Source organism: Oncorhynchus kisutch, linkage group LG2 (genome assembly GCF_002021735.2).
Source record: "Oncorhynchus kisutch isolate 150728-3 linkage group LG2, Okis_V2, whole genome shotgun sequence".
Classification (NCBI taxonomy): domain Eukaryota; kingdom Metazoa; phylum Chordata; class Actinopteri; order Salmoniformes; family Salmonidae; genus Oncorhynchus; species Oncorhynchus kisutch.
Window position 1 is genome coordinate 65,253,923 of NC_034175.2, and position 23,493 is coordinate 65,277,415.

The 23,493-nt window shown below is 44.4% G+C and overlaps 1 protein-coding gene across 2 annotated transcripts in view; it reads left to right on the forward strand.

Moving 5' to 3' along the window:
* The first annotated feature begins 798 nt into the window (after positions 1-798).
* Positions 799-23,493, forward strand: part of LOC109870188 (discoidin, CUB and LCCL domain-containing protein 2-like) — a 34,149-nt gene continuing 11,454 nt past the window's right edge. The window contains exons 1-4 of one of the 2 annotated variants that reach the window (XM_020460593.2): positions 799-1,221; positions 7,238-7,462; positions 7,730-7,867; positions 18,282-18,406. In XM_020460593.2, coding sequence (XP_020316182.1) covers positions 1,119-1,221; positions 7,238-7,462; positions 7,730-7,867; positions 18,282-18,406 — 591 coding nt within the window. In that variant the 5' untranslated portion in view covers positions 799-1,118. Of the gene's footprint in view, positions 1,222-7,237; positions 7,463-7,729; positions 7,868-18,281; positions 18,407-23,493 lie in introns of those variants that run through there. The other variant, XM_020460601.2, reaches the window with a different exon arrangement.

A 23,493-nucleotide genomic window follows, 5' to 3' on the forward strand; every position in this document is an offset into this window, starting at 1 on the left:
AGTACTTTATAGTAATGTGTTACAGTAACTGCAGTACACAATCTTTCATTACACAATAACATTCTTCAACAGGATGGGGAGCCAGGGCAACCAGAGCAAGCCTAATATGTTGTCATTTAGGATAACGTGAGTTCCCATCGTCTCCTCTGGTTCACACCTGGTTCAATGACCACCCCAGGTTCACTATTTTTTTTGCCAACATATTCCCCAATCCGATTGCTTAGTTTTTCTCAGCATGGCGGTGGAGAGTATATGACAGCAACCCTTACACACAGCAAAACCTCCTGGAGGCAATGGTGGACGCCTGTGGTGATGTGTCTGTGGAGTCTATCCAGGGTTTTCTAAGGCATTTTGCCCACGCTGTCTGGCAAGAGCAAACGTAATGTGTGACTGTGATGAGATATTATGGTCTGACCCAGACCTGAGACGAGAACACGGATGCTGATGCTGAGTAACCTGTACATTTTCTGTATTTGGAAATAAAGCTTTTGGAAAATGGGTATTCTATTGTGCATGGACTCTTCCTTACATGTTTTGATTAACACTGGCCATTTTGCTGTGTACATACATGGACAAATGTGTAGAATTACAGGAAATTAACTTAAAATGTTATCTCAACTCTCAAGAGGGGGGCCACAAAATGTTATTTTCCTCGAGGTGGAGGGAAAACAAATCTTGCTTAGGGCCCCCAAAATGCTAGACCCGGCCCTGCCTATCATGTCCAACGGGGAAAACTCGTTACAGGCTGCTCACGTAGGAGCGCAGGGGAAAGTCACGGTTTAATATTTTTTATTCCATCACACCACTTGGTGGACTAGGGGATTCCTACTGAATCCTATTGCAATGTGGGAGGAGGGGCGGAAGTGGAGGAAGTGGTTCCACAGCCGATTGGATAATGTTTCTTCAGATTCAGTTGTGGAAACGAAGCTGAACGCGACCGCGCAGTGATTTCAGAGAGAGTGGAGAGTGTCGGAGGTTTCAGAGTGCGGAAGGAAGCAAGGGTTAATTTGACGGAAGACTGAGGTTTTGGGAAGCGGCGTTTTAAACTGCTTGTATGGACTAAACTTGGAGTTCACCGGTGTGAAAGCGTGCATTATGCATTCAGACTGCAGGCTGCTATGGGCAGAGCGGTAATGGTGGGCAGGGGACCGACAGGGACCAGGCTTTTCTTCTTGTCGACTGTCATCATCCTCACCGCCAGAAGCAGTCGAGCGCAGCAAGGTTGGTGTCTGTCGGTGCCACTCAATGTAACCAAGTGTAATAAAAGTGTTACAAACTCGATACATATAGTCTGTTACTAGCTATACGTCGTTATGACGCAGTGGTCAAATGACGTTTGGCCACTCGGTTGCACTCGATAGTCAAGCGGCAGAGATGATTTTGTTGTCCTCAGCAAGGGAGCAAACAGAGACTATATCGCCAGATGGCCTACCTTACATGGCTCGTTCTCTCCCCTATCCCAAATATGTAGCCAGAATCAGACTGGAAAAGTTCCTCTTTTCTTCAAGTAGTTTGTTAGTCATTGAAATGGGTTATTGAAGTGTAGCCCACAACCTATATATAAGGGGTAGACAGTGCAAAATAGCACTAGTCATTTGTGGGCAGGATTTCAGGTAATGAAAGAGACAGCGATATCACAATTTGGTAGAATTTTGCCATGGGGTTGAAGTGGTAGAGAGGGGTAAACAACCTCATATCAATTTATCGTGGCATTACAGGTAGTAACTAGTTAACAACTCTTCTTAATCCCGCGAACTAGGTTAATGTTCACGTGGTTTAGAAATGTATTACACGTCTCCAACGGACACTTGCACGGTTGGAAACGTTGGTGGTTGAGTACAGTGTTTGGTTAGTGATGGTGTAAACTGACCCGAAAGCTGCTTCTCTCGAAGTCCAGCGGGATGGGGAGGCCACTGTTTTTGTCCAGTTCATCTGGCTAATGTCCAGCCAGTGTCAGTGATATTACATAACACCAGCCAGGCCGCCATAATGAATGACTGTCCACTGTTATCGCTGGTCCAAAAAAAAAGCCATAGCCCATTCCCCTATAGCTCCTAGCCTGTTCCCCAATAGCTCCTAACCCCTAGCCTGTTCCCATAAATCTCCTAACCCCTAGCATGTTCCCCTATAGATCCAAACCTGTAGCCTCTTCCCCTATAGCTCCTAACCCGTAGCCTGTTCCCCTATAGCTCCTAACCCCTAGCCTGTTCCCCTATAGCTCATTAACCCCTAGCCTGTTCCCCTATAGCTCATTAACCCTTGCCTGTTCCCCAAAAGCTCATTAACCCCTAGCCTGTTCCCCTGTAGCTCCTAACCCCTAGCCTGTTCCCCTATAGCTCATTAACCCCTAGCCTGTTCCCCTATAGCTCATTAACCCCTAGCCTGTTCCCCTATAGCTCATTAACCCTAGACTGTTCCCCTATAGCTCATTAACCCTAGCCTGTTCCCCTATAGCTCATTAACCCTAGCCTGTTCCCCTATAGCTCATTAATCCTAGCCTGTTCCCCTATATCTCATTAACCCTAGCCTGTTCCCCTATAGCTCATTAACCCTAGCCTGTTCCCCTATATCTCATTAACCCTAGACTGTTCCCCTATAGCTCATTAACCCTAGCCTGTTCCCCTATAGCTCATTAACCCTAGACTGTTCCCCTATTAGAGGTCGACCGATTATGATTTTTCAACGCCAATACCGATTATTGGTGGACCAAAAATAGCCGAGACTGATTAGTCGGACGATTTTTTAAATGTATTTGTAATAATAACAATTACAACAATACTGAGTTGAGTTTATTTTTTATTTTTACAGGGACAGTGCACATTAATCAACGTTTCAGTAAAAGTGCCGGTTTTAGCCAGCCGGCTAATTTTCAACCGCAGTCCCTGGGCAGGTTATTAAAAACAATTACAATATAGACAATAGCAACATAGAACAAGCAAGACATAGCAACATAGGACAAGCAAGACATAGCATACAGACAGAGCAACATAGGACAAGCAAGACGTAGCATACAGACAGAGCAGCATAGAACAAAAAGCAGCAAGTCAAAATTCATAAAAGCAACAAAGTGTTTCCACACCTCACAAGCTACAGACAACAGACAACATGGAGAGCAGCAACACACAGCTAGGGACCATGTTCACAAATCTGATTGACCTTTAGCCATGTCTTCAAGCATTTTGTGAAAGTGTGATATGTGGTGCAGTTATGTGTGTCTGATGGCAGTGTATTCCAGACATGGGAAGCTCTCACAGAGAATGCAGATTTACTAAAGGTGCTTTTCCTTAGGGGAACTATACAGTCACCTCTCATGGCAGACCTTGTGGATCTGCTGCCATATGTCTGGGTTTTCTGTTTAACAAAAATATTGACTGGAGGGGGAGCCAGGCCATTAAAGATCTTGAATACAAGACATGCGTCTGTGTATTGCACAAGATTTTCCCAACTCAAGAGCTCATGCTTTCTAAGGATGTGACAATGATGATGGCTATTGGGCTTCCTATCAAGCACTTTGAGAGCCTGTTTGTAGACAGACTGAATAGGTTTTAATGTTGTACAGCAAGCTTGGGCCCAACTAGTCAAGCAGTATGTTAAGTGGGGGAGTATCATAGATTTGAAGTACAGTTTTGCTACCTCTGTAGTCAAACAATTTCGTATAAATCGGAAATTAGCTAGGTTGAATTTGGTTATTTGAATTACCTTTTTCACATGCTTTTTAAAAGAGAGGTTGGAATCAAGTATGATGCCAAGGTACTTAAAATCGGATACCACCTGGAGCTTCTCCCCTGACACATAGACATCTGGCTCAGTAGCATCTGTTGCCCTCTTTGTGAAGAACATGCAAACAGTTTGTTTCACATTGAGATGCAAACACGAGTCACTGAGCCACTTTGTAACCTGGACCATTACAGTAGTGAGTTCTTGTGCAGCTTGTTGTTTGCTCTTTGCATGCACATATATCACTGTATCATCTGCATACATTTGAACTTCAGACCCAGTACAGACAGAAGGCAGATCATTAATGTACAGGCTGAACAGGAGGGGCCCCAGTATTGACCCTTGGAGCACGCCCACATCATAGCTACGAGTGGGCGACAGCTCATTGCTCACTCTGACACACTGAGTTCTGCCTTCAAGGTATGATTTCATCCATCTCAAGGCATCAGGGGAAAAGTTGAACTTGGACAATTTTGTGATGAGAATCTCATGGTTAACAGTATCAAAAGCCTGAATGAACACTTATTTTAACTTAATATAATACATCTATAAAATCAATTTAGCCTCAAATAAATAATGAAACATGTTCAATTTGGTTTAAATAATGCAAAAACAAAGTGTTGGGGAAGAAAGTAAAAGTGCAATATGTGCCATGTAAGAAAGCTAACGTTTAAGTTCCTTGCTCAGAACATGAGAACATATGAAAGCTGGTGGTTCCTTTTAACATGAGTCTTCAATATTTCCAGGTAAGAAGTTTTAGGTTGTAGTTATTATAGGAATTATATGACTATTTCTCTATACCATTTGTATTTCATTAACCTTTGACTATTGGATGTTCTTATAGGCACTTTAGTATTGCCAGTGTAACAGTATAGCTTCCGTCCCTCTCCTCGCTCCTACCTGGGCTCGAACCAGGAACACAACGACAACAGCCACCCTCGAAGCAGCATTACCCATGCAGAGCAAGGGGAACAACCACTCTAAGTCTCAGAGCGAGTGATGTTTGAAACGCTATTAGTGTGCACCCCGCTAACTAGCTATCCATTTCACATCGGTTACACCAGTCTAATCTCGGGAGTTGATAGGCTTGAAGTCATAAACAGCAGAGCTGCTGACAAAACGCACTAAAGTGCTGTTTGAATGAATGCTTACGAGCCTGCTGCCTACCATCGCCCAGTCAGACTGCTCTATCAAATCATAGACTTAGTTATAACATAATAACACACAGAAATATGAGCCTTAGGTCATTAATATGGTAGAATCTGGAAACCATCATCTCGAAAACAAGACGTTTATTCTTTCAGTGAAATACAGAACCGTTCCGTATTTTATCTAACGGGTGGCATCCATAAGTCTAAATATTCCTGTTACATTGGATAACCTTCAATGTTATGTCATAATTACGTAAAATTCTGGCAAATTAGGCATCCCAAACTGTTGCATATACACTGACTCTGCGTGCAATGAACGCAAGAGAAGTGACACAATTTCACCTGGTTAATATTGCCTGCTAACCTAGATTTCTTTTAGCTAAATATGCAGGTTAAAAATATATACCTCTGTGTATTGATTTTAAGAAAGGCATTGATGTTTATGGTTAGGTACACATTGGAGCAACGATACGCACCGCATCGATTATATGCAACGCAGGACACGCTAGATAAACTAGTAATATCATCAACCATGTGCAGTTAACTAGTGATTATGATTGATTGATTGTTTTTTGTAAGATAAGTTTAATGCTAGCTAGCAACTTACCTTGGCTTACTGCATTCGCGTAACAGGCAGGCTCCTCGTGGAGTGCAATGTAAGGCAGGTGGTTAGAGCGTTGGTCTAGTTAACTGTAAGGTTGCAAGATTGAATCCCCCGAGCTGACAAGGTAAAAATCTGTCCCTGAACGAGGCAGTTAACCCACTGTTCCTAGACCGTCATTGAAAATAAGAATGTGTTCTTAACTTTAAAAATAAAGGTGTCCAAAAATGCCCAAATTATTTGGCACTTCCGATTAATCGGTCAACCTCTATCCCCTACAGCTCATTAACCCTGTACCCCTATAGCTCTTAACCCCTAGCCTGTTCCCCTAGAGCTCATTAACCATAACCTGTTCCCCTATAGCTCCTAACCCCTAGCCTGTTCCCCTATAGCTCCTAACACCTAGCCTGTTCCCCTATAGCTCCTAACACCTAGCCTGTTCCCCTATAGCTCCTAACACCTAGCCTGTTCCCCTATAGCTCATTAACCCTAACCTGTTCCCCTATAGCTCCCAACCACCAGCCTGTTCCTCTATAGCTCATTAACCCTAGCCTGTTCCCCTATAGCTCCTAACACCTAGCCTGTTCCCCTATAGCTCCTAACACCTAGCCTGTTCCCCTATAGCTCATTAACCCCTAGCCTGTTCCCCTATAGCTCATTAACCCTAACCTGTTCCCCTATAGCTCATTAACCCTAGCCTGTTCCTCTATAGCTCATGAATCCCCGCCTGTTCCTCTATAGCTCATTAACCCCTAGCCTGTTCCCCTAGAGCTCATTAACCATAACCTGTTCCCCTATAGCTCCTAACCCCTAGCCTGTTCCCCTATAGCTCCTAACCCCTAGCCTGTTCCCCTATAGCTCCTAACCCCTAGCCTGTTCCCCTATAGCTCCTAACACCTAGCCTGTTCCCCTATAGCTCCCAACATTTTTTTTTGGTCCTCCAATAAATCGGTATCGACGTTGAAAATCATAATCGGTCGACCTCTAATCTCTAGGAGACAGAACGCGTCTCCTTCCTGAGTGGTATTACAGCTGCGTGGTCCCATGGTGTTTATACTTGCATACTACAGATGAACGTGGTACCTTCGGGCATTTGGAAATTGCTACCAAGGATGAACCAGACTTGTGGAGGTCTTGGCTGATTTCTTTTGATTTTCACATGATGTCAAGCAAAGAGGCTCTGAGTTTGAAGGTAGGCCTTAAAATACATCCATAGGTACCACTCCAATTGACACAAATGATGTCAATTAGCCTATCAGAAGCTTCTAAAGCCATGACATCATTTTCTGGAAATTTCCAAGCTGTTTAAAGGCACAGTCATCTTAGTGTATGTAAACTTCTGACCCACTGGAATTGTGATACAGTGAATTATAAGTGAAGTAATCTGTCTGTAAACAATTGTTCGAAAAATTACTTGTGTCATGCACAAAGTAGATGTCCTAACCGACTTGCCAAAACTATAGTTAGTTAACAAGAAATGTGTGGATTGGTTGAAAAACAAGTTAATGACTCCAACCTAAGTGTATGTTAAAGTCTGACTTCAATTGTATGTCACAGGCGGCTGGTAGATTTGGGAGGATGGCTCATACTAATGCCTGGAACAGATTTAATGGAATGGTATCAAACACATACAACACTTAGTTGCTTGATACTGTTCCATTCATTCCATTTTAGCCATCGTTATGATCTCTCTTCCCCTCACCAGCCTCCTATGATGTATGTATATGTGTCCAGCCATCACTCATTGTGTGTATGTGTGTCCCTGCAGGCGATGGCTGTGGCCTGAGTGTTTTAGGCCCTTGCAGTGGGAGCCTGTCGTCTCTGGGTTACCCTGGTACGTACCCTAACCACACGGTGTGTGAGTGGGAGATCAGCGTGCCACAGGGCCGGAGGCTCCACTTCCGCTTCGCTGACCTGGACATAGAGGAAAACAACTGTCAGGTCAACTACCTCAGGATCTACGATGGTATAGGACCTCATAGGACCCAGATAGGTGAGAGAGGGAAATGGGGAAGGAGGGAGGGAGGGAGATCATCAGGAAGAGGGAGGGGTATGAAATATACTGACACTGTCATATAGTGATTGCCATTGATTATGCACAGTATATGACAGACATATCAATACAATAACACTGTCTGTACCACTGTATGAATGTAGATAATAACCTCTAGTTCAGAGTACAAGATGAAGTTGTACTGCCGAGGTAGGATAATGGAACTAGTGAGTTCTATGCTATTGAACTGACCCTCTCCTCCTCTAGTGAAGTTCTGTGGTCTGGGCCTGAATGTTCCTGATCTCATCCTGTCCAGTGGGAACCAGGTCACCGTCCAGTTCATGAGTGGGACCCACCAAAGTGGGCGGGGCTTCTCCCTGGCCTACTCCACCACAGAACACCCAGGTACCAGGGGTTAAAAGTTAGGGGGTCTGAGCTGCTGCTGGTGTCCAAACTTTCAGATATAACAATGTCACTAAGGGCCCAATCATAGGCTGTGAGATCACAAAATATTGTTTTACAGTAACGTTGTGCCCCCATGACTAAGAGAGTTGCCTAGGTAACAGTGTGTGTGTTTGCATGATTAGGGGTCTCTTTTGAGTCATATTAAAGATGCTTCTCTTCTCCGTCTCTTTTCCCTTGACTCCTCTACTCTCTCTTCCTTTTCATCCTTCCACCTCTTCCTTAATGGAGAAATAACTATTTTACATCTATTACAGTGACTGGCATCTGTAAGTGGTGTCTCCTGCTGCTCTCCTTCTGTCAGTGAGTGGGAGATATATGGAGTGAATTCAGTTGTAGGGAAACGTGAGGAAAGTGATCTGCTGTAATATGGAGTGTTACACAGCTGGCTGGCATTTACCTCTACATATAGCTGTGCGTGTGGTTTTACTATCCTTGTGAGGACCAGAAGTCCTTATAAGGATAGTAAAATAAGGAACATTCAGACACGTGGTGACATTTCGCCAGTCTCTACAAGGTACAGGGCTATTTTATGCATAGGGGTTAGGTTTACAATTAGGGTTAGGAGTTAAGCTTAGGTTTAGGGTTAGGAGTTAAGCTTAGGTTAAGGGTTAGGTTTAGGGAAAATAGGATTTTGAATGGGAATCAATTGTTTGGTCCTCACAAGGATAATACATCAACTTGTGTGTTTTTAATTCTGAAGTTCAGCTCTGTGTGAGCATCGTGTGTGTGTGTGTGTGTGTGTGTCTTTATGTGAGTGTGTGACTAACAGAGAGAAGGTAAAGATGTGGCATAGTGAGAGATGAGGAGGTGAATAGAGAAGGAAGTTACTGGATAGTTTCGGTAGAGGGCAGATGGAAGGACAGGGAGGCTTAGGCCGGGATTCAATACAAACCCTGCTACAGTATTCAGAGCCCTTGACCTTTTCCACATTTTGTTACGTTACAGCCTCGCTCGAAAATGGATTAAATCAAAAAATGCCCTCAACAATCTACACACACACTACCCCATAATCACAAAGTGAAAATAGGTTGTTTGAAATGTTGGCAAATTTATACAAAATCAAAAACAGAAATACCGGTTGTGGAAATTCTTACAGCATGACACTCAAAGTCAATCTTAAATTAATAATTGTTTATTGTCAGCGTACTGGAGAGGTTCAAACAAACTTAGTGAACGTCTGTCTGTCAGGAGCTCTAACGAGACAGTCCTGTTTCGTTCTTCTATATACTGCAGACAAGTCATATTTGCATGATTTAGCTTATTCATAATTAATTAATCATTAACGTTTGCTTCATTCAAGTGACCGACCAATACCTCACAGGGCTCCTCTCTAAGCTAAGACCTTGAAACTGAGATATCCCTTTCCCTAAACAAGGTTCTGGGTGTACTGCCAAATTGTAGACACTGATAGTGAGGATTCGTTCAATCAGTAATTTGCATGAACGTATATTGGTTTTTAGAAAAGCACAAACTGAGAACACAGAAATGTATGAATGAAAAAGCACCAACATTTTCCATCACATACCTTATTTACATAAGTATTCAGCCCCTTTGCTATGAGACTCAAAATTGAGCTCAGATGCATCCTGTTTCCATTGGTTATCCTTGATGATTCTACAACTTGATTGGAGTCCACCTGTGGTCAATTTAATTGATTGGACATCATTTGGAAAGGCACACACCTGTCCACATAAGGTCCCACAGTTGACAGTGCATGTCAGAGCAAAAACCAAGCCGTGAGGTCAAAGGAATTGTCTGTAGAGCTCAGACAGGAATGTGTTGAGGCACAGATCTGGGTAAGGGTACCAGTGGCCTCTATCAATCTTGAATGGAAGAAGTTTGGAACCCCCAAGACTCTTCCTAGAGCTGGCTGCCCGGCCAAACTGAGCAATCAGGGCAGAAGGGCCTTAGTGATGACCAATAACCTGATTGTCACTCTGACAGAGCTCTAGAGTTCCTCTGTGGAGATTGGATAACCTTCCAGAAGGACAACCATCTCTGCAGCAATTCCACAAATTGGGCCTTTATGGTAGAGTGGCCAAACGGAAGCCACTCCTCAGTAAAAGGCACATGACAGGTCGCTTGGAGTTTGCCAAAAGGCACCTAAAGACTCTCAGACCATGAGAAACAAGATTCTCTGGTCTGATGAAACCAATATGGTTGAATGCTAAGCGTCACGTCTGGAGGAAACCTGGCACCATCCCTACGGTGAAGAATGCAGCATTATGGGGATGTTTTTCAGTGCCAGGGACTGGGAGACTAGTCAGGATTGAGGCAAAGATGAACGGAGCAAAGTACAGAGAGAAATCGTTGATGAACACCTGCTCCAGAGCGCCCAGGACCTCAGACTGGGGGCGAAGGGTTACCTTCCAACAGGACAACAACGCTAAGCACACAGCCAAGACAATGCAGGAGTGGCTTTGGGACAAGTCTCTGAATGTCCTTGATTGAACATCTCTGGAGAGACCTGAAAATAGCTGTGCAGCAACCTGACAGAGTTTGAGAGGATCTGCAGAGAAGAATGGGAGAAACTCCCCAAATACAGGTGTACCAATCTTGTAGCATCATACCCAAGAAGACTCGAGACTGTAATTGATGTCAAAGGTGCTTCAACAAAGTACTGAGTAAAGGGTCTGAATTCTGTAAATGTGTTTTTATTTTATTTTTTATTATTAATCTGCTTTGTCCTTATAGTGTATTGTGTGTAGATTGATGAGAAGAAAAAAACTATTTTATCAGTTTTAGAATAAGGCTGTAATGTAACAAACTGTGGAAAAAGTCAAGTGGTCTGAATACTTTCCGAATGCACTGTACGCTTGACATTTAAAGGGAATTTCCAATTGAGCCGACATTGGCATTGTTACCTAGAATGCAATCTCCTGCAAACGCGGTAATATTGCCTTTAAAAGTCGCCTTATCTACAAGCTCAATCGGATGGTATCACAAACTTAATGATGGGTTGTGCTGTTAACTCACCTCTGAACAGACACGCACATATGCACATATAAACACTAGACATAACTTGTGCACTGCTGTTGTAGTTCTAGCGCTTTGTACCATTTTGTGCAGAGCACTTTCTTATCTCTCTGTTTGTGTTGCACAGTTCCAACAGTGTGTGTGCATTACAGTGAGAGTGCCAGGAACAGTGTGTGTGTCCACATCACCAACAAACTATCATGGTCCAAACACACCAACAAAGTCATGAAGAGGGCACGACAACACCTTTTCCCCTTTAGGAGACTGAAAAGATTTTTCATTGGTCCCCAGATCCTCAAAAGGTTATACAGCTGCACCATCGAGAGCGTCCTGACCGGTTGCATCACCGCCTGGTATGGCAACTGCTCGGCATCGGACTGTAAGGCGCTACAGAGGGTAGTGCGCTAGACCTACATACTGGGACCTATATACTAGGCGGTTTTCTCTGCTACCGCACAGCAAGTGGTACCGAAGCACCATGTCTAGGTCCAAAAGGCTCCTTAACAGCTTATACCGCCAAGCTATAAGACTGCTGAACAATTAATCACATGGACTATTTGCATTGACCCCCCTCAACTAACCTGGATCCCAGCATATTGACTCGATACCGGTATCCCCTGTGTATAGGCTCATTATTGTTATTTTATTTTGTTACTTTTTTTGTTTTGTTTTTTACTTTAGTTTATTTAGTAAATATTTTCTTAACCAACAATGCAGTTGAAAGAAAATAGAGTTAAAAGGGCTTTTTAGTAAGCATTTCACCTGTTGTATTCAGCGCATGTGACAAACATTTGATTTTGATTTGATCCAGAACCCTTAGATTAATCCTACCTTATCTCTGTGTGTCTGGGCTTTGTCACACATCACTCCAAAGAGCTGTCCATCTCTGCAGACTAGAAGAGCCGGTGTGTGTGTGTGTGTGTGTGTGTGTGCTGAGAGCCATTAGGGCAGTGCAGATCCAGCGTGTGTGATCACACTTCTGTTGCGTCAGGAGTCTGTCTACATCACCAGTCTCCCTGGAGTACTGTGGGGAGGGAAGAGACAGATGAGAAGGAGAGATAGAGGGGATTGACAGGAAAGGAAGATGGAGGAGACTAAAGGGGGAAGCAGGGTGATGGAGATAAGGGAGAGAGAGAGAAAGGTGGGAGAAGGGAGGAGTCCATTTGAATTGAAGAGACAAAGAAGAGAGGGAGAAAGAGAGAGGGGGGGGGGGGGGGTTGGAGATTGATCCTGCCCAAGTTTATTTTTTATTCCTATACTCTGAAAGAAGGATATCAAATTACTGAAGAGACGGAAAGAGATGGGGTGAAAGACAGATTCATTTGTTATTGCTCATTCGCACGTCAGAAAGTGTTATATTGAGACAACATCACTGTGAGCTCCAGTATACAGGCAGTACTGAGCTAATGTAGACCTGGCCTACTCATCATCCTCTTGGTTTAGCAGAGCCACCTAGCAGGGCAGGCCAAGCCTATCTACCTAGAATAGCCATTTAAGTGACCAACCGACTGATGGAAGTCATTTTCGACCGCTTTTACATGTAGAATCGGTTTGCAGTTTTCACTCGGTTTGCAAATTACGAGTGGCACTTTGATCAGAGGTGCGTGGGCGAAATAAGGGAGTCTGACAACGTTACTGCCGGTGTAAATGTCCAATGTTTACTTCGCCATTATCATTTCATACATGGTACATCTTGTGTCACACTTAATGATGTCCCCATACTCCCCAGTTGTAGTGTACTAGTTCCGGTGTAACACCCATCCATCTACATTTTAGTCCGGCAGATGCTTGATAAACCTACCGGTCTGTCCCTGCCTTCACAATTCCTGGGCCTGCATGCTGGCTCACCAGTATAGGAAAGGCAAGCAAAGCAAAATATATATATATCATTTGACTCTGTACCGGTACCCCCTGTATATATAGCCCCCTCTGTACCGGTACCCCCCTGTATATATAGCCCCCTCTGTACCGGTACCCCCTGTATATAGCCCCCTCTGTACCGGTACCCCCTGTATATATAGCCCCCTCTGTACCGGTACCCCCTGTATATATAGCCCCCTCTGTACCGGTACCCCCTGTATATATAGCCCCCTCTGTACCGGTACCCCCTGTATATATAGCCCCCTCTGTACCGGTACCCCCTGTATATATAGCCCCCTCTGTACCGGTACCCCCTGTATATAGCCCCCTCTGTACCGGTACCCCCTGTATATAGCCCCCTCTGTACCGGTACCCCCTGTATATAGCCCCCTCTGTACCGGTACCCCCTGTATATAGCCCCCTCTGTACCGGTACCCCCTGTATATAGCCCCCTCTGTACCGGTACCCCCTGTATATAGCCCCCTCTGTACCGGTACCCCCTGTATATAGCCCCCTCTGTACCGGTACCCCCTGTATATAGCCCCCTCTGTACCGGTACCCCCTGTATATAGCCCCCTCTGTACCGGTACCCCCTGTATATAGCCCCGATATTGATATTTTATTGCTGCTCTTTAATTATTTGTTATTTTTATCTCTTACTTTTTTATGTATTTTCTTAAAACTACATTGTTGGTTATGGGCTTGTAAATAAGCATTTCACTGTAAGTGTTGTATTCGACACATGTGACAAATAACATTTGATTTGAATCAAGAAAGGGACTCATCTGTTTTTAGAGGGGGAGGGGTGTGTGTGTGTGTGTGTGATGGGATGGTGGTTAGCAGTTTGAACAGCCACTCTGCTCTAAATCAAATTGTATTTGTCAAATGCCTTGTAACAGTGAAATGCTTACTGAAGGGCCCTTCCCAACAATGCAGAGAGAAAATTAATAACACAAGGAATAAATACACAAAGAGTAATGATAACATGGCTACAGTATATACACGGGGTAGCAGTATTGAGTTGATGTGCAGGGGTACGAGGCAATGGAGATACAGTGGCTTGCCAAAGTATTCACCCCCCCTGGAATTGTTCCTATTTGGTTGCCTTACAACCTAGAATTAAAATAGTTTTTTGGGGGTTTTGGATCATTTGATTTATACAACATGCCTACCACTTTGAAGATGCTAAGTATTTGTTCGTGTGAAACAAACACGAAATAAGACAAAAAAACAGAACTTGAGCGTGCATAACTATTCACCCCCCTAAAGTCAATACTTTGTAGAACCACCTTTTGCAGCAATTACAGCTGCAAGTGTCTTGGGGAATGTCTCTATAAGCTTGGCACATTTAGCCACTGGGATTTTTGCCCATTCTTCAAGGCAAAAGTGCTCCAGCTCCTTCAAGTTTTTTAAAAACATTTTTTTTATTTCACCTTTATTTAACAAGGTAGGCTAGTTGAGAACAAGTTCTCATTTACAACTGCGACCTGGCCAGGATAAAGCATAGCAGTGTAAACAGTGTAAACAGACAACACCGAGTTACACATGGAGTAAACAATAAACAAGCCATATATACATTGTGTGCAAAAGGCATGAGGAGGTAGGCGGATAATTACAATTTTGCAGATTAACACTGGAGTGATAAATGATCAGATGGTCATGTGCAGGTAGAGATACTGGTGTGCAGAAAAGTAAATAAATATAAACAGTATGGGGATGAGGTAGGTAAATTGGGTGGGCTATTTACCGATGGACTATGTACAGCTGCAGCGATCGGTTAGCTGCTCAGATAGCAGATGTTTGAAGTTGGTGAGGGAGATAAAAGTCTCCAACTTCAGCGATTTTTGCAATTCGTTCCAGTCACAGGCAGCAGAGAACTGGCAGGAAAGGCGGCCAAATGAGGTGTTGGCTTTAGGGATGATCAGTGAGATACACCTGCTGGAGCGCGTGCTACGGGTGGGTGTTGCCATCATGACCAGTGAACTGAGATAAGGCGGAGCTTTACCTAGCGTGGACTTGTAGATGACCTGGAGCCAGTGGGTCTGGCGACGAATATGTAGCGAGGGCCAGCCGACTAGAGCATACAGGTCGCAGTGGTGGGTGGTATAAGGTGCTTTAGTAACAAAACGGATGGCACTGTGATAAACTGCATCCAGTTTGCTGAGTAGAGTATTGGAAGCTATTTTGTAGATGACATCGCCGAAGTCGAGGATCGGAAGGATAGTCAGTTTTACTAGGGTAAGTTTGGCGGCGTGAGTGAAGGAGGCTTTGTTGCGGAATAGAAAGCCGACTCTAGATTTGATTTTAGATTGGAGATGTTTGATATGAGTCTGGAAGGAGAGTTTACAGTCTAGCCAGACACCAAGGTACTTATTGGGGGTTGGCTACAGTCCACATATTCTAGGTCGGAACCATCCAGGGTAGTGATGCTAGTCGGGCGTGCGGGTGCAGGCAGCGAACGGTTGAAAAGCATGCATTTGGTTTTACTAGCGTTTAAGAGCAGTTGGAGGCCACGGAAGGAGTGTTGTATGGCATTGAAGCTCGTTTGGAGGTTAGATAGCACAGTGTCCAAGGAAGAGCCAGAAGTATACAGAATGGTGTCGTCTGTGTAGAGGTGGATCAGGGAATCGCCCGCAGCAAGAGCAACATCATTGATATATACAGAGAAAAGAGTCGGCCCGAGAATTGAACCCTGTGGCACCCCCATAGACTGCCAGAGGACCAGACAACATGCCCTCCGATTTGACACACTGAACTCTGTCTGCAAAGTAGTTGGTGAACCAGGCAAGGCAGTCATTAGAAAAACTGAGGCTACTGAGTCTGCCGATAAGAATATGGTGATTGACAGAGTCGAAAGCCTTGGCCAGGTCGATGAAGACGGCTGCACAGTACTGTCTTTTATCGATGGCGGTTATGATATTGTTTAGTTGAATGGGTTCCGCTGGTGTACAGCAATCTTTAATTCATACCACAGATTCTCAATTGGATTGAGGTCTGGGCTTTGACTAGGCCATTCCAAGACATTTAAATGTTTCCCCTTAAACCTCTCAAGCGTTGCTTTAGCATTATGCATTGTCCTGATGGAAGGTGAACCTCTGTCCCAATTCTCAGTTTCTCAGTCCCTGCCGATGGAAAAACATCCCCAAAGCATGATGTTGCCACCACCGTGCTTCACTGTGGGGATGGTATTCTCGGGGTGATGGGAGATGTTGGGTTTGCGCCGGACATAGCGTTTTCCTTGATGGCCAAAATGCTCAATTTTAGTCTCATCTGACCAGAGTACCTTCTTCCATATGTTTGGGGAGTCTCCTACAGGGGGCTGAATAATTTTGCACGCCCAATTTTTCCGTTTTTGATTTGTTAAAAAAGTTTGAAATATCCAATAAATGTCGTTCCACTTCATGATTGTGTCCCACTTGTTGTTGATTCTTCACAAAAAAATACAGTTTTATATCTTTATGTTTGAAGCCTGAAATGTGGCAAAAGGTCGCAAAGTTCAAGGGGGCCGAATACTTTCGCAAGGCACTGTAGGTAGGGGTAAAGTGACGAGGCAACAGGATAGATAATAAGCAGTAGCAGCAGTGTATGTGATGAGTTAAGAGTTAGTGCAAAAGGGGGGGGTCATTGCAGATAGTTAAATAGTTAACCAAATAGATACCCAGACTAACTATTTAGCAGTCTTATGGCTTGGAGGTAGCAGCTGTTCAGGGTCCTATTGGTTCCAGACTTAGAGCATCGGTACAGCTTGCAGTGCAGTAGCAGAGCGAACATCTATAAAGGTCCTGAATGACAGGGAGCTCGGCCCCAGTGATCTACTGGGTCATATGCAATACCCTCTGTAGCAACTTGCGGTCGGATGCCAAGCAGTTTCCTTACCAAGCGGTGATGCAGCCAGTCAAGATGCTCTCAATGGTGCAGCTGTATAGCTATGTCAGGATTAAAAATAATTTTCAGCCAACTGAGGCGGAAGAGGCATTGTCGTGCCTTCTTCTATGTTAGTTCCTTAGTGATGTGGACACTGAGGAACTTGAACCTCTCGACCCGCTCCACTACAGCCCCGCCGATGTGGATGAGGGCGTGCTCGGCCCGCCATTTCCTGTAATCCACGATCAGCTCCTTTGTCTTGCTGACGTTGAGGGAGAGGTTGGGTCCTGGAACCACACTGCCAGGTCACTGACCTCCTCCTTATAGGCTGTCTCATTGTGGTTGGTGACCAGGCCTACCACTTTTGTGTCGTCAGCAAACTTACGATGGTGTTGGAGGAGTGCATGCCCACGCAGTCGTGGGTGAGAAGGGAGTACAGGAAGGGACCCCGTGTTGAGGGTCAGCCTGGTGAATGTGCTGTTGCCTACCCTCACCCCCTGGGGACGGACCGTCAGGAAGTCCAGGATCCAGTTGCAAAGGGATGTGTTCAGTCCCAGGGTCCTGAGCTTAGTCATAACATTTGAGGGCACTATGGTGTTGAACACTGAACTGTAGTCAATTAACAGCATTGTCACATAGGTGTTCCTCTTGTCCAGGTGGGATAGGGCAGTGTGGAGTGTAATAGAGATTGCGTCATCTGTGGATCTGTTGGGGCGGTAAACGAATTGGAGTGTGTCCAGTGTGTCTGGGATGATGGTGGTAATGTGTGCCATGACCAGCCTTTTAAAATCATTTCATGGCTGCAGATGTGAGTTCTACGAGGCAATAGTCATTTAGACAGGTTGCCTTGGTGTTCTCGTGCACTGCTTGAAACATGTAGATATTACAGACTGGGTCAGGGAGAAAGTTGAAAATGTAATTGAAAACAATTTCCACCTGGTCAGCGTATGCTCGGAGTACCTGTCCTCGTAATCCGTCTGGCCCCCTGGCCTTGTGAATGTTAACCTGTTTAAAGGTCCTACACACATTGGCTACGGAGAGCAAGTTCACTCAGTCGTCCAGAACAGCTGGTGCTCTCATGCATGGTTCAGTGTTGCTTGCCTCGAAGCGAGCGTAGAAGGCATTGGGCATAGAAGGCATTTAGCTTGTCTGGTAGGCTCACATCACTGGGCAACTCGTGGCTGGGTTTCCCTTTGAATCCGTGATAGTTTGCAATCCCTGCCACATCCGATGATCGTCAGAACCAATGCTGTCTTTGGTGACTGGTTGTTGCTTTGGTTACACATCAGGTTGAATCACTACTTGATCATGTGGTCATGACCTGACCAGACATGACCAATATCCCCCACAGTCCAGTGTGGCCAAACCAACCATTTGTCACCCTCAGTGAATGGATGGGTTTTCTAACCTTGTGGTCATCCCCTCAGTGGTTGTCTAGAATGTTATCCCCTTAGTGTGTGTGTGTCCGTGCGTACTTGTGTGCCCATATGTGTCTGTCCGTGTGTATCTGTAGTCCGTGTGTATCTGTTGTACTTGTGTGTGTGTGTGTGTGTGTGTGTGTGTGTGTGTGTGTGTGTGTGTGTGTGTGTACCTAGACAGGGTGTAGTACAGAGCGAGAGCTGAGTTAATGTGATCTGTGTGTATGTCTTTGTAGATCTGATCACCTGTCTAGACAAAGGAATCCACTTCACTGAGGCAGAGTTCACTAGATACTGTCCAGCAGGATGCCTGACGTCTGTTGGGGAGATCTCTGGGACCATACCCCACGGCTACAGAGATGTGAGTATATGCACATTACACAGATAAGGGTGTGTGTGTGTGTGTGTGTGTGTGTGTGTGTGTGTGTGTGTGTGTGTGTGTGTGTGTATGCGCAAATCTAGGTGCCTGTGTGAGTGTGTGTCTGTGGGCCTGCATGTGTGTACAGGCGCCAGTGTATGTCTGTGTGTGTGTGGCAGTCTGCGTGTCCCAGTCATTGTGGTGTGCACACCCTTCCACCCCCACACACACCAAGTTTGTCTATCCTGCTGATCCCTCTGTACCCACCAGCACCTCTACCCCACAGGAACTAACTGGCCACAGAGCCATGACTCACTTCATGGTCATGTTCCCTTCTCTTTCTTGTCCTATATCTCTTTTACTCTCTCTTTCTATCGGTTTACTCTCTCTCTTCCCAACTTTCATCCTGTCTCTTTTCTATCTCTCTATCTCTCTCTGTCTCTGTCTCCTCTCTCTGAGGACTATGTAAACAGGGCCTCTCTCTCAGCGGTATGTAGGCACGTCCCAGGCTGATGACCTCACAATGCCCCGACTGTGTCTGAGGTCATTGGGGCTGAGGTAGTCTCTGGCTGATGACCTCATACCTGGGTGGGTCAGAGGGCCCATGGGGTTGGGAATGAAGGGAGGGAGGGCTAGATTGAGGGTGTTATTGATGAGGGGAGGCCCAGGGGTGGCTCAGAGGCACGGTAGAGCGGAAGGGTGTGTGTGTGTGTGTGTGTGTGTGTGTGTGTGTGTCTCCAATGCACAGGGGAGGGAAAGGGGTTGTAGGGAGGTGAGCTAATTGTTTGGCCGAAGGAACGGTCTGCTAATTCAGCCCAGCTGGAGAAGGGTGCTGAGCGGACTGGTGTGTGTGTTTGTTTGTGAATGGTGGTGTGTGTGTTGTGGCTGGTGTTTGTGAGCTTGTGGTGTGTGTATGTGTGTGTGTCTGTTTTGACTGGTGGTGTTTGTGAGCTTGTGTAGGCGGTGTTGTAGATTACATGGCAGAAAAGGATCCCTGGTTTTCCATGTTCAGCCAAACAGAGATGTAAGGGGTTACAACCATTACACCTAGAGTCAGTCTGACATTAGTTGCCATGGAGTGTTGCTCATTGGACCAGACTAGAGCTCTTTACAGGTCCAACAGGCACAAAACCATGAGATCCGACCTGGGACCAGAGCGGGTCCGGGTCCTAAATTCAAACTTTTCTCTCGGATCTTGGTCAGGTCTGATATACAGTGCATTTGGAAAGTATTCAGACCTCTTGACTTTTTGTTATGTTACAGCCTTATTCTAAAATGTTGTTTTATTCCTCATCAATCTACAAACAATACCTCATAATGACAAAGCAAAAACGGTTATTTAGACATTTTAGTAAATGTAAAAATAAAATAAAAACGTAAATATCACATTTACATAATTATTCAGACTCTTTACTCAGTACTTTGTTGAAGCACCTTTGGCAGAGATGACAGAAATCCATGTCAATGTCGGGAACCTGGCGCAGTCTTTATCTCGGTCTCTCTAGGACTAGGCCTAAGCTTGTCTGCTTTAATATATATCTTTTTATATGAATATTATACAGTGGACACCTAGGCCTGTGCCTATATGCATGCATTTAGCCCTCAAATCTCTGACAGCTGAACCGTGAGGTAGACAATTACTGTTTTAGGAAAGTAAAAAAACTAATTAAACAATAGACAGACTCACTATAAACAGACTGTTTGGGTCTCTTTTCCACAGTCTTTTTCGGAACGGGTCGGACTGTCCTCGGGTCCATTCGGAACGGTTCTCTGTTTTTTTAGAATATGTATTTATCCATATTAGAGGTCAACCGATTATGATTTTTCAACGCCGATACCAATTATTGGAGGACCTTTAAAAAAAGCCGATACTGATTAAAATCGGTCAATTTATTTTTATTTTAATTTATTTATTTGTAATAATGACAATTACAACAATACTGAATGAACACTTATTTTAACTTAGTATAATACATCAATAAACATCAATATAGCCTCAAATAAATAATGAACCATGATCAATTTGGTTTAAATAATGCAAAAACAAAGTGTTGGAGAAGAAAGTAAAAGTGCAATATGTGCCATGTAAAAAAGCTCATGTTTAAGTTCCTTGCTCAGAACATGAGAACATATGAAAGCTGGTGATTCCTTTTAACATGAGACTTCAATATTTCAAGGTTCCTTGCTCAGAACATGTGAACATATGAAAGCAGGTAGTTCCTTTTAACATAAGACTTCAATATTCCAAGGTAAGAGGTTTTAGGTTGTAGTTTAATATAGTATTTATCGGACTGTCTCTCTATACCATTTGTATTTCATATACCTTTGACTATTGGATTTTCTTATAGGCACTTTAGTATTGCCAGTGTAACAGTATAGCTTCTGTCCCTCTCCTCGCCCCTACCTGGGCTCGAACCAGGAACACATCGACAACAGCCACCCTCGAAGCATCGTTACCCATCGCTCCACAAAATCCACGGCCCTTGCAGAGCAAGGGGAACAACTACTCCAAGTCTCAGAGTGACTGACGTTTGAAACGCTATTAGCGCGCCCCCTGCTAACTACCTAGCCATTTCACATCGGTTACACCAGCCTAATCTCGGGAGTTGATAGGCTTGAAGTCATAAACAGCTCAATACTTGAAGCATTGCAAAGAGCTGCAGGCAAAACGCACGAAAGTGCTGTTTGAATGAATACTTACGATCCTGCTGCTGCCTACCACCGCTCAGTCAGACTGCTCTATCCAGTATCAAATCATAGACTTAATTATAACATAATAACACACAGAAATACGAGCCTTTGGTCATTAATATGGTCGAATCCGGAAAGTATCATTTCGAAAACAAAACTTATTATTTCAGTGAAATACGGAACCGTTCCTTATTTTATCTAACGGGTGGCATCCCTAAGTCTAAATATTGCTGTTACATTGTACAACCTTCAATGTTATGTCATAATTACGTAAAATTCTGGCAAATTAGTTCGCAACGAGCCAGGCGGCCCAAACTGTTGCATATAGCCTGACTCTGCGTGCAATGAACGCAAGAGAAGTGACACAATTTCACCTGGTTAATATTGCCTGCTAACCTGGATTTCTTTTAGCTAAATATGCAGGTTTAAAAATATATACTTCTGTGTATTGATTTTAAGAAAGGCATTGGTGTTTATGGTTAGTTACAGTCGTGCAACGATTGTGCTTTTTTCGCAAATGCGCTTTTGTTAAATCATCCCCCGTTTGGCGAAGTTGGCTGTCTTTGTTAGGTAGAAATAGTCTTCACACAGTTCGCAACGAGGCAGGCGGCCCAAACTGCTGCATATACCAAGACTCTGTTGCACATAACGCAAGAGAAGTGACACAATTTACCTAGTTAAAAGAAATTCATGTTAGCAGGCAATATGAACTAAATATCAGGTTTAAAAATATATACTTGTGTATTGATTTTAAGAAAGACATTGATGTTTATGGTTAGGTACATGTTGGAGCAATGACAGTCCTTTTTCGTGAATGCGCACCGCATCGATTATATGCAACGCAGGACACGCTAGATAAACTAGTAATATCATCAACCATGTGTAGTTAACTAGTGGTTATGATTGATTGGTTGATTGTTTTTTATAAGATAAGTTTAATGCTAGCTAGCAACTTACCTTGGCTTCTTACTGCATTCGCGTAACAGGCAGGCTCCTCGTGGAGTGCAATGAGAGGCAGGTGGTTAGGGCATTGGACTAGTTAACTGTAAGGTTGCAAGATTGAATCGCCAGAGCTGACAAGGTAAAAAATCTGTCATTCTGCCCCTGAACAAGGCAGAATGTGTTCTTAAATGACTTGCCTAGTTAAATAAAGGTGTAAAAAAAATGGGCCAAAACGGTGTCCAAATATACAGATTTCCGATTGTTATGAAAACTTGAAATCGGCCCGAATTAATCGGCCATTCCGATTAATCGGTTGACCTCTAATCCATATCAAACCAAATTGTATTTGTCACATGCGCCTATTACAACAGGTGTAGACCTTACAGTGAAATGCTTATTTATACAAGCCCTTAACCAACAATGCAGTTTTAAGAAAATGCCCAAAAGAATGTAAGAAATAAAAGTTACAAATAATTAAAGAGCAGCAGTAAAATAACAATAGCGAGGCTATATACAGGGGGTACCGGTACAGAGTCAATGTGCGGGGACACCGGTTAGTCGAGGTAATTGAGGTTATATGTACATGTAGGTAGAGTTTTTAAAGTGAATATGCATAGATAATAACAGAGAGCAGTAGCAGCAGCATAAAAGGGGGAGGTGAGGCAATGCAAATAGTCCGGGTAGCCATTTTATTAAATGTTCAGGAGTCTTATGGCTTGGGGGTAGAAGCTGTTTAGAAGCCTGTTGGGAACAAAGACCTGGGTGGCTGGAGCCTTTGACAATTTTTAGGGCCTTCCTCTGACACCGCCTGGTATAGAGGTCCTGGATGGCAGGAAGCTTGGCCCGGTGATGTACTGGGCCATACACACTACCCTCTGTAGTGCCTTGCGGTCAGAGGCTGAGCAGTTGCAATTCCAGGCAGTGATGCTCTCGATGGTGCAGCTGTAGAACCTTTTGAGGATCTGAGGACCCATACCAAATCTTCTCAGTCTCCTGAGGGGGAATAGGCTTTGTCGTGCCCTCTTCACGACTGTCTTGGTGTGCTTGGACGCCAAGGAACTTGAAGCTCTCAACCTGCTCCACTACAGCCCTGTCAATGGGGGAATGGGGGCGTGCTCGGTCCTCCTTTTCCTTTAACCCGCAATCATCTCCTTTTTCTTGGTCACATTGAGGGAGAGGTTGTTGTCCTTGCACCACACGGTCAGGTCTCTGACCTCCTCCCTATAGGCTGTCTCGTCATTGTTGGTGATCAGGCCTACCACTGTTGTCATCGGCAAACTTAATGATGGTGTTGGATTCGTGCCTGGCTGTGCAATCATGAGTGAACAGGGAGTACAGGAGGGGACTGAGCACACACACCCGAGGGGGCCCCCGTGTTGAGGATCAGCGTGGCAGATGTATTGTTACCTACCCTCACCACCTGGGGGTGACCCGTCAGGAAGTCCAGGATCCAGTTG